Source organism: Poromitra crassiceps (assembly GCF_964638095.1).
Source record: "Poromitra crassiceps genome assembly, chromosome: 3".
NCBI lineage: Eukaryota > Metazoa > Chordata > Actinopteri > Beryciformes > Melamphaidae > Poromitra > Poromitra crassiceps.
This window is the reverse complement of record NC_139625.1, coordinates 25,906,266-25,916,940: the sequence shown is the minus strand read 5'-3', so window position 1 is coordinate 25,916,940 and position 10,675 is coordinate 25,906,266. Positions and strand designations below refer to the sequence as shown.

Below are 10,675 nucleotides of genomic sequence, written 5' to 3'. Positions count from 1 at the left end.
TAATGTTGTCTGAGAGTGTCATCAGGACATAGATCCTTGATGCACTAGGGGTACATTCAGCATAATGTAACCTTCTACCAATCAGCTACCAATGAACATTCTCAGTCCCATTTGTTTCACTGTCGTGTCTCTTCGGTCTCTTCTATTTCGTCCATTCTTATCTGACGATGTGCTGGTTGCTGAACGCAGCCCAAGTATTTCCGCTGCCTCTCTCTGGGACGGACAACCTTGGATTTGTGCATGATGAAATGTAGCGGTAGCATAGTAGACTGTATAATATGAGAAATAGTCATAGTGTAATTATCCTGGAATTAACTAGACAGCGCAACCTGGCGATGCTTCCATCATCACGCCGTTTTTGGTCCACCATGCCCAATGTAAGTGGAAGTTGGTCAACATTATCAGGTCTAGGACCTAGACCTGCCAGTGTATTTAACGTTAGTGCACCCTGCGAATAATATAAAACATTTTTTGTTATATTTTGTTTTTGTGGATCGAATAATATAAAACATCATTATGATCATTTATAGGGGGAAATGTGGTATGTGAGACTGAACATGAATATCACAAGTTGTCAAATCAGTTGAATAGGATTTATTGTTAGTTTATTGAACATTGTGAACATACATACCATTCAGCTGGTAGACATGGAAATGATGGAATGGACGTTATTGTACAATTCAAGATTCCAAAATGGAAAAAGTAGATAGATAGTAAATACAATGTGAAAAGTAAACTAATTAAATTAAATATAAAATAATGTGTGCATTCACTTTTTTTTTTCATCATAAGGTTGGTCATACGGGTGTATCTATGTACACATTTTAATTCAACCAGAAAAATATATTTTTTTGGAAGGACTTGGAGAATCTTGCCTTATGTATGTGAAATGTGCCAATTACAAGTATAAGATTTCTCGAAGGTTAAATTATACATAATACAGCACTGTTCCATGTGATTTCTCCCCACAGTGACTGGTCCAGACTGACAGTGACATGTCGCTGCAGAGGATCACACGCCTGCCTGCGGTGAGGCTACTGGGCTCTGTCTGCCAGCAGCAGCTCCTGCTGCCTTCCGCCTCTCCTGTCTCTGTGTCCAGGAGGTCTGTGACTCCCCAGCCGTACAGACGACCTGGCCAGCCCAAGGTCGACCCCCCTCCGTGGCAGAAGATCAAGTTTGACTTCTCCAAAGGTGTGGAGGGGATGAAGAAGCATTTCACCCTGTTGAAAAATGAGTTTTTTGACCGCTGGGTGGGTCCAGAGGGCAAACCCCTCACCGAGCATATTCTGGAGCAGAATCAAGTGGTATGGGAGTTCAGAGGTCCAGAGAGCCTGGAGCGGTGGACGGTGTCCTCAGATCGAGAGGTCGGAGGTCAGAGTGAAGCTTACTTGACGCTTGGCAGAAACAATAACACCTGCTTTCTCTATGGGACTCTGTGCTCCACTCCTCCAAGAGACGGAGAAACGCGCTACAGTGGCTACTGCACCATGCGCTCAAAGCAGCCACTGGTTAGTGTTCTGTGATGTTCCCTGCTTCCTTTTCACCTCCTTTTGTAGAATCCTACATCCAGTCTCCCAAACAAATGCTGGTGTATTTTGCTGATGACCCATACGTTTTTCTGCTCTACCAGCCACTTTGGCAGGTACAGTAAAGCTGTCAGCAGCAGGGATGGGCAACCATGTGGCCATTTGTTATCTGTATCCATTCCAAACAAACACTACACCAGCTGAATTAATTCATTACTTTTATTTTTATTTTTTATTTTTTAATAGGACATTGTGGCAGCCATTCTCAATTCTAAATTGACAAATCCTACTAAGATGGTAAAACAGTCAAAATGTCTGATGATGTATTGTGGACTCTATGAGCCACCACGGCTGTAGGATGAACAAGTTAGTTTCCTACCATGACCTGAACAATAGTTAACCCAAAAACATCTCTCCATATTCTCCAGGCTTCCTTTGACAGGAAGAAGCACTTTGATTGGTCCAGTTTCAACACCCTGCATCTGCGCGTGCGCGGTGACGGCCGTCCATGGATGATCAACATCGCAGCAGAAACCTTCTTTTCACACCAGAAAGATGACATATACAGTTACTTCTTGTACACCAGAGGAGGACCCTACTGGCAAGATGTCAAGGTATCATTCCTTCAGTAATAAATAATGAAAAACTGTCAGGAGGCAGAAAATGCAGTTGATAGCATCTTTAAAAATGTTGTTGCTTAAGGGTCTTTTTATGGGTCTTTTCTGAATGTTTTGCAGTCTCAGAATTAGCTTTATTGGATTGTTGACATGTATGTAGACATACAAGGAATTTGACTCTCATATACCTTGCTCTCAATGTACTTACACAGAGGTGTATGCATACAAGCTAAAACAAACAAGGACAGTGAGTTGACAGATAAAAGAAAGAATTGTATACATATCATGTACAGTCTACGTGTAAACCACACTGGATTGTAAACAAGGCTATAAGTCAGATATTGCACAGTTATTTATTGATCTATATAAGCAACGCTTTGAGACAGTTATTGCACTGCAAGTGCTATCAGTTCTATGTTGATATTCCTCAAGAAGCATCAAGAGTTTAGCCGTGATGCTGATGTGCAGTGACTTCCCTTTACTCCTTTACAGATTCCTTTCTCCAAGTTCTTCCTCGCACATCGTGGGAGAATACAAGACGATCAGCATTCGCTCTGGCTGGACAAGGTACAACAAAAGAAACACATGCTTGATTTTGCATCAAATGTAAAATATCCCTATCCTACCCTTGTTGAAGACAACTGAAAATCCACTTTTTTTGTCAAGATTTAAACTTTTTGAATGTCGTAAAGTCATGGATACAAAGTCATGGATAGTGAAAAAAGGTGACAGATACCAGGGCAGACATAAAACCACTCAGAAATCCTCTTATTTTTGGATGTAAAAGGTGACTAGTTTGCATCCCTGTAAAGTTCATTAGCGTCCTTGCCTAAAAAGTAATTCTTCCATTAACTCCAAAAGAAGATAGAATTTGAAAATGCTGCATAAATCATCATGACCTCAGCTATATCTGAAGCACTGTGATATAAATGTTCAACTGGTTAATTTCACACACACACACACACACACACACACACACACACACACACACACACACACACTGTTGTCACCTCATGTGTTTGTGTTTACAGATTAACACCATTGGATTTACCCTGGGAGATAAAGCAGATGGCCCATTTCAGATGGAGATTGATTTCATCGGCGTCTGTAAAGATTATGCACACACTGAAGAGTTTGCCTATGAGGTGTACAAGAGGAACCCTGAAGTCTGAGCGGCAGCTCATCAAAGATTAACTGTTTTACAAGAGGAACCCTGAAGTGTGAGAGCAGCGGCTCATCAAAGATTAACTGTTTTTGGATCCAAGTGTTGCATAACAATAAATACACCTTAGACTCACTTGAGGGACGGACTACATATACCAATAACAAATCCTGTCATTCTTGGTAATGCACTATGAAGATATGTTCTTAACTTCTATTCATGAACTGATCCCTGAGCATAAAGCTTTTTTGTACAATTAAACTAATAAGTAAAGCTTGAAGATTCAAGTTACTGGATATGAAAATAAACAAATAAGTGTCCATCCTGCACACAGTGGGAGTCTGGTTCCAGGTTGGGTTACACAATGGTTTGTCAGTAAGGACAAAATGAGCACATGGCTGGAGGTCAAGTTCAATGGTTTATTGTAGGGTAAATGGAAATGGTAAGGAGTGTGGTTAAACGTGAGTGTGGTACAAAATAATCCAATGTGTGGTTCTGTAATACAAAGAAAGGAAACAATATCAATATAATACTAAACAAATATCACCTTAATCCAGCACTGATACAGCCAACATAATCCCTAAACACGTGCATATAAACAGGTAACATAATATGAGGTCAACCAAACATAATACAGCAAAAGTTACTTTGTTAAGTCATTTAAGCGCACAGGATAATGAGCAAACAAGGACACCACTCTCAAAGGCAACAGGTTTACTAAAGGAAAGAGCTGACTGAGGGTTTAAATACAGACAAGGTGGCTGGGTCTAATTATGGCGCATTCCTTTATCGCAAAATAACTGGGATGTTGAGGCTAAATGACGTCACGATGACGTTGGTCCGGACTCTGGAGTGCTGGCAGGTGTGAATCAGGGGGAAAAGGGCAAATGTGAAGTGTGGAGGATCATGGGAGTTGAAGTCCAGGGGCAGTTGCACAAAACACCTTGAGTTAAGGTTTCCATAAAATAAAATTGCTTGCACAAAACACCCTTACAGTAAGTCTTATCCTTAAGGTGAAACATTTTAAGGAATCAGGAAAAAACTTAAGGGTGTTTTGTGCAGCCAATTTTATTTTATGGAAACCTTCAGACTTTAAGGAAAATCATAAGAATATAAAGCATAAATACAATTGCAATTTTGCTTGGGGTAGGTTGCAACATTTGAGTTAGGACAAGGATGGAACTTGCTGCAGGGCTCGCTTTATTTTTCTTAAAACTACAGGATTAGAGCTCATGACGAGAATGGCCAACTTTGAAAGGATTACGTATAGAATAAAGGGCAGAGAGGATGTTTTCCATAGGGTGTGGGGTTCTTTCCTGGCCTTGATCGGGGGAGTGTCTGACTGAAGTTTGTGGACACTTGATGTGATGAGCTGGTAACACTCAGAGCTAAATACGACAATAAGGCACATTTTTGTTTTGTTTTTGTTTTTTTGTCGGCTATGGTGTATGTTTTGTGTTGTCCATCCATGTTTGTATCTTATACTGTATTGAATGGCTGTGTGCAGCCTAGTATTGAGAAGGGGAAAGATGTCTGGGGATGTGGATATAATTTTGGTATACTCCCCTGTGTTTTTGTTTTTGTTTTTGTTTTGGTAAGTTGTTAGTGTAAAAAAGAAAAAAAATAGGGGACAGAGAACATGTCATTTGAAAGTAATGTGATGTTTTGTCATCTGCTGTATTATTGTCCTGTCAAAAAAACAAAAACAAAAAAAACTACAGGATTAGATCGTTTCCTCCCTTTCTTTTCTTTACCCTGATATTACACACTCCGGTACAGTAGGTGGCGGTATGCACCTATACACGCTGGTTGCGATCCGCCATTAAGAAGAAGAAGACGTTTTGAATCGAAGATTCGGCGCCGTCGCGGTCAGTCGTATGCATGGGAAAACGCCTCTGTTTTCTTTTTACACAGCAGAACTAGCGGACAAACAAACATGGATAATTTGGACTCAATGAAATATGCAGAGCTGCAATCTCTTGCTAAACAGCTCGGGCTTAAAGCAAACGTGAAGGTAATGAAACATCAATTTGATATTAACGTTAATTTTAGCCATGGTAAGCGTCAGAGTGTTACCGTATTTGAAACGCACAAAGCTAGCTTGACCTTAGCTAATGTTAGCTTGTCCAGCTGTTTGTTTATTCGTATGTTACGTTAGCTCACTGGATCTGCTAAGCGATTCTGCGACTTTATGGTTTGCTAACGTTAATCATTTCTAAAAACAGACTGATAAACTCCTGAAGACTATCAAGCAGCATTTTCAGCGGGAGCAGGAGGACGGAAAGGTAATTCCTTTTGTTGTTTCCATTGTTTCATTGCATTGTCTTTTATAGTTTTGGCAATGGCTAATTTGTGCACGTGATATAATCCAGACACACGGGAAAGGTGCTCCTGATGCCCAAGAAGACATAAACGGTGCAGAAGAAAATGTCCAAGAAGAGGGAGATGCAACATCTGGCGAAGCAGCTCCCAGCACCACAGCCTTTGTCACCAAACGTCGTGGGAAAGGGAAAAGGACCAAGAGGAAGGTCTCTGACACTGCTAGTGCAGCAAAGGTAACCTATACAGCCAGCAAAGGTAACCTACAGCAATATTCAGATGACAGCATCAACATGCATGTCTGTACTACCCTAGTAGCCTGCACAGTCCCTGTTAAGGCCATTCCCCCTGTGTGTAGGATGGACACTTAAACTACTGTTCTTCTATTTCAGAAGGATAACGAAGAGGCTGGATCTACTGCTGTCTGCGGTACTGGGGATGCCAAGAGGAGGCGGGTGTCCTCGACCAAGCAGTCTGGGACAGCTGAGCCACCGGAGGAGACCCTGGCAGCCAACAATGAGCAGCAACCAGAGATCAAAGATGAAGCGCCTGTGGCTTGTGAGAGAGGTCAGTAGCATGTTGTGATGAAAACACAATATTCACAGTTAACAACTGTTGATACTCTTATGTCTGTGTCTTCTGCATGGAATAGCCTGTGTTAAGACTTGAGATAAATGGTTACAAATTCTTTAGTAAACTTAAAGTAATTGTTTACACTGTTGGTTCATTTATAGTGTGATTGCTTTGCCTTGCTTATGATCATGCCTTTGTTCCTCCCTGCTGTTTGTGTTTGTCACTCCTTTCTCACATTCTAGTTTTCTTAAATGGTCTATTACTAATACTTACTGAAATGTTAGCTGTCCTGATCCTAACATGAGATTACAGAAAAATCATCTTATATTTTTTAAATTTTCATGTGTTTCAAATAGGAAATGAACCAAAAGTGGTAAAAGCAGGTAGAATCCCTCGTCATGAAGGGCTCCTGAAGAAGACCAAGCCTTTGCTGAAGCCTACCACTCCCAGTAAGTTATCCCTCTCTTCGTTAACTTACTTTCTTTTAAACCAAATCTCTGTATGTTGACAGGTATTTTTTTTTTTTTTTTTGCTCCATTTCTTTAAATGTTCTTTGTATGTCTCTTGTGCAGACTTCAAAAAACTCCATGAGGCGCATTTTAACAAGATGGAATCCATTGACTCCTATGTCCAGAGGAAGACCAAGCAGATGGACACTTACAGAAATTCAGTGAAAGAACTGAAGGTATAATGGAAACAACATGTAATGGTGATCAGTGAATGCTTCTGGCCATTCTCGGTTGGCATTCAGAAAATTTAAAATTGCATAAGTTTAAGTTGACTTTATTTTGTTATGTTTAGATGCTTTCTGAGAAAACGATCTCAAAGCAAACTGATGGGAAAATTCAACCTGTGAGTATCAGCACCTGAACATCCACAATCAGACACCACAGTTACAGTATATTTGATTTCAAACCCCTGTGAATGAATACTTATGTGCGTTTGTCTCTTACAAAAGGCAAATCGGAGCCGTGCGTCCATGTTCAGCCCTGCAGCAGGGAATAAGAGACCGTGTGAGGACAGGCGCAAGCTCACTGCGCTCTCTGCCAGCAACCCTTCCCCAACTAAACCTGCAGCAGTGAAGGAAGACGCTCCTTTCAGACCATCTGTCCTTTCCACTCGCAGGATCAATGTCCGGTGAGTTGCTGTTTCCTCCACTGGCCTGTGTGCAGCCAGGGATATTAACTCAGCAGCCAAATACTGGGCCATATGGATGTGATTAAATGTGTCTATTCGACCAGCAACTTTGGCAAGTAACTAGTCATTATTTGGAGTTGCTAATCGAGTTGGTGAAATAGTGAAAGTGGCTGGCCATGTTTTGGATCTACCAGCTGCTCTGGTCCAAAAATGTTTCCCTCCATTGAACCTCTCTTAAATCTTTTACCGCAGTATTCTTTCAAAAGGGATCTCCATGTTAAAATTTCAATCTCATTGCATGAGATCCATTTGATGTCACAGCAGAACAGCCAAATGTCTGTTTGTGTGCAGGTTCTCACAAGCCACTCAGGATAACGAGCATAAGAGGTCCTTGGTGAAGACGCCGGCACGCATGTCACATCTTGTGACCTCCAGCACCCCACAAAAGCAGACCAATGATGAAGCAAAGCCCAAGAAGACGCCAACTGTCTCTGCCACAAAGACATCAGGTAACTTGAAACTGAATGAATCCGAATGGTGTCCGCACTCCGCACTTATCTGTACCGCTGGATAGACTCATTACTTATTTTTTTTTTCTTATGCATTTCAAAGGGACATACATTTTCAACGCCAACACAAGTGTGTCCAACATCACTGATTCGAATGTGAAGGCACGCTTTGACCTGCAGGCCAGCTTGTCTCGCCCCCTTACCTACAAGCCTCATACAGGTGAGACTAACGAGAAATTGTCTGCTCCGTCAAAAATTGCATCAGCAGACAGACGAACGTTGAACGATTTACTTTTCCATAGGTAAACTGAAGGCATTTGGAGAGGCCAATGAAAATGCAGCAGGAGGAAACCAGTCTCTGATCTCTCACTCGCATCAGAAAAATTACAAACAGCACCAAGTCCAGACCAGGTAGGTTTATAAAGTTAAATTATAATGAAACTGACTGAGTTTGTTTTGTCCACATAACAATTAAATGATGCTTAAACATTTGTCTCTTATGGATGCTTTCTTAATGTTGTTTTAGGGCGGAAAGGAGGACAAAGCACAATGACGACAGGAAGCAGAAGAAAGAGAACATGCTGGGGGCCAAGAGAGGCCTTTTCAATGAATAAATGTTTTCTTGTTTGTAGGCATTTGTACAGCTCGTCGTTTATTTGTAAATATTTTGAATGTCCATAAATGGACTCAGGCTGTCCTTTAGACTAGCTCACCTTATCGCTTCAATTCTTCACTAAGTTCAAACCTATTTTGTGCAGTTCTTCAGTGCAGCCTATTTGTGCAGGGGTTTTTTTACATTAGTTTACACATTCTTTAAATGCTCACAGCCACACCATACTTCCTAATTTGAGCCAACAGGAGAGATAGTAGTGAACTAAAACTGCAAAAATGTGTTTTCAATTCTCTGTGTAGGTATGCTGCCATATAGATAGTAGTGTTGAGATGATCAGCAACATTATAGTTGAACTTTGATGCATTTGTATTTCGATGTAGACTGATATCAGCCAAACTCAACTCTGTGGAGTGTTGATGTCCTGTTTTGCTACATGTTCCTATCGTAGTTTTGTTCTTAAAATGCATGTAGTGCTGTACTTTTTTGGACATTAAAAAAAGGCATTTGATTCATTCCTCATTTCAGATTCAAATTGTTATTGCTGTTGCATAATCTTAACACTTTTGTGCACCATCATGATTTGGTGTTTCGGGTATTCTCAAAACCAGCCGGTCACGTGAACCCACATGTGATTACACGTGACCGGCTGGTTTACCAGGCTAAGAATAGATTTCCATAAGGACTAATTGGAAGACATAACAAAAACATTTGATCTCAGCTACAACCATTTCTCATAGAAGTGTCTTGCAACCAGCCATTTAACCATTACCTGTTCTCACTGTTTTTTTTACCCTGTCACAGAATAAAAGCATTACCTGAATGCAACCAGAATGTTTGGTTCAGTTGCAGTGCACATTTGTGTCTTTTCATATCCAGTAACTCGACTGTTCAAACTTTAATTGTACAAAAAAAGCTTTATGCTCAGGTATCATCAGTCCATGAATAGAAGTTCAGATAAAACATCTCTTTATAGTGCATTACTAAGAATACATGATTTGTTAGAATATGTAGTCTGCCCCTCAAGTGAGACTACAGTGTATTTATTGTTATGTTATAACGTAATAAGTAATATGTTCCTTTTGTATAAAGATAAATGGTCCGTTGACTTATGGTGTAAGCCTAAGTTAAGAACCTACCGTCTTATAAAATAAGTTTTTCTGTAGAGCCTTATGTCAAGTTCGATCTGGACAGAAGAAAAAGGTCCTTGTGTGCACAGTTACGATCTGGAACTTTGCCCTTGGCACTGGATACTGGTAGGTTTAATTCTACCCCTGAAGAAGACAGACTTTGTTCGCTCTGTGACCTGGGTGAAATTGAGAATGAGATTCATTTTCTATTCTATTGTACTGTCTATGATGAGGTAAGGGAGATACTGTTCAGTAAAATGTCCTCTATTTATGAGGATTTTTTTGAGATGGACGATTATGAAAAACTTGAGTTGTGTTTTAAGAAAGGCACTTTCTTTATTGGAAACTTTATTTCCCAGGCATGGGAGCTAAGGCAAAATGTTATGTTCAGAAAATGATGTAATGATTTTGTTTTGCTGCTGTGGTGTATGTTATGTTATGCTGTGATTTTGTTTTATTACTGCGGCGTTGGCGTATGTTGTTCTGTATAATGTATAATTTGTGTGTCTTGTAAGCCCATGAGGGCTGGGCACTGTCAAGTGCATGACACATTTAATAAAAAAAATCAATCATATAACTCAACTCTTGGATCCAAAAACAGTTCATCTTTGATGAGCCGCTGCTCTCACACTTCAGGGTTCCTCTTGTAAAACAGTTAATCTTTGATGAGCTGCCACTCACACTTCAGGGTTCCTCTTGTACACCTCATAGGCAAACTCTTCAGTGTGTGCATAATCTTTACAGACGCAGATTAAATCAATCTCCAGCTGAAATGGGCCATCTGCTTTATCTCCCAGGGTAAATCCAATGGTGTTTGTTAATCTGTAAACACAAACACATGAGGTGACAACAGTATGTGTGTGTGTGTGTGTGTGTGTGTGTGTGTGTGTGTGTGTGTGTGTGTGTGTGTGTGTGTGTGTGTATGTATGTATATATATATAGGCTATATATATATCTATATCTATACGGTATATATATATATATATATTGTGTGTCTGTGTGTGTGTGTGTGTATATATATATATATATATATATATATATATATATATAATAATAATATAATATATATATATATATATCTATCTCAAATGA

The 10,675-nt window shown here is 40.1% G+C and overlaps 2 protein-coding genes across 3 annotated transcripts; both read left to right on the top strand.

The window, feature by feature from the left end:
* Nucleotides 1-236: 236 nt before the first annotated feature.
* Nucleotides 237-3,531, top strand: ndufaf1 (NADH:ubiquinone oxidoreductase complex assembly factor 1). Its single transcript, XM_083632852.1, has 5 exons — nucleotides 237-377; nucleotides 972-1,508; nucleotides 1,955-2,140; nucleotides 2,636-2,710; nucleotides 3,175-3,531. The coding sequence occupies exons 2-5, from the start codon at nucleotides 996-998 to the stop codon at nucleotides 3,313-3,315; spliced, it is 915 nt and encodes a 304-aa protein (XP_083488978.1). The 5' UTR covers nucleotides 237-377; nucleotides 972-995; the 3' UTR covers nucleotides 3,316-3,531.
* A 1,656-nt stretch (nucleotides 3,532-5,187) lies between these two features.
* On the top strand, nucleotides 5,188-8,959 carry nusap1 (nucleolar and spindle associated protein 1). Of its 2 annotated transcripts, none has more exons than XM_083632459.1 (12): nucleotides 5,188-5,319; nucleotides 5,531-5,590; nucleotides 5,678-5,860; nucleotides 6,020-6,191; nucleotides 6,554-6,646; nucleotides 6,770-6,882; nucleotides 6,999-7,049; nucleotides 7,156-7,334; nucleotides 7,686-7,843; nucleotides 7,947-8,063; nucleotides 8,146-8,254; nucleotides 8,370-8,959. In XM_083632459.1, the coding sequence occupies exons 1-12, from the start codon at nucleotides 5,242-5,244 to the stop codon at nucleotides 8,455-8,457; spliced, it is 1,401 nt and encodes a 466-aa protein (XP_083488585.1). In that variant the 5' UTR covers nucleotides 5,188-5,241; the 3' UTR covers nucleotides 8,458-8,959. The 2 variants fall into 2 exon arrangements, with proteins under 2 accessions (XP_083488585.1, XP_083488584.1); XM_083632458.1 differs by having other exon boundaries at nucleotides 6,017-6,191.
* Nucleotides 8,960-10,675: the final 1,716 nt, after the last annotated feature.

What these genes read in the sequence shown, in the direction of transcription:
- ndufaf1 (XM_083632852.1), top strand. Translation starts at nt 996, where the DNA reads ATGTCGCTGCAGAGGATCACACGCCTGCCTGCGGTGAGGCTACTGGGC. An exon ending in TGCGCTCAAAGCAGCCACTG is followed by an intron (nt 1,509 to 1,954) that starts GTTAGTGTTCTG and finishes CATATTCTCCAG; the next exon opens with GCTTCCTTTGACAGGAAGAA. An exon ending in ATTCGCTCTGGCTGGACAAG is followed by an intron (nt 2,711 to 3,174) that starts GTACAACAAAAG and finishes TTGTGTTTACAG; the next exon opens with ATTAACACCATTGGATTTAC.
- nusap1 (XM_083632458.1), top strand. Translation starts at nt 5,242, where the DNA reads ATGGATAATTTGGACTCAATGAAATATGCAGAGCTGCAATCTCTTGCT. An exon ending in GGCTTAAAGCAAACGTGAAG is followed by an intron (nt 5,320 to 5,530) that starts GTAATGAAACAT and finishes TTCTAAAAACAG; the next exon opens with ACTGATAAACTCCTGAAGAC. An exon ending in ACTCGCAGGATCAATGTCCG is followed by an intron (nt 7,335 to 7,685) that starts GTGAGTTGCTGT and finishes GTTTGTGTGCAG; the next exon opens with GTTCTCACAAGCCACTCAGG.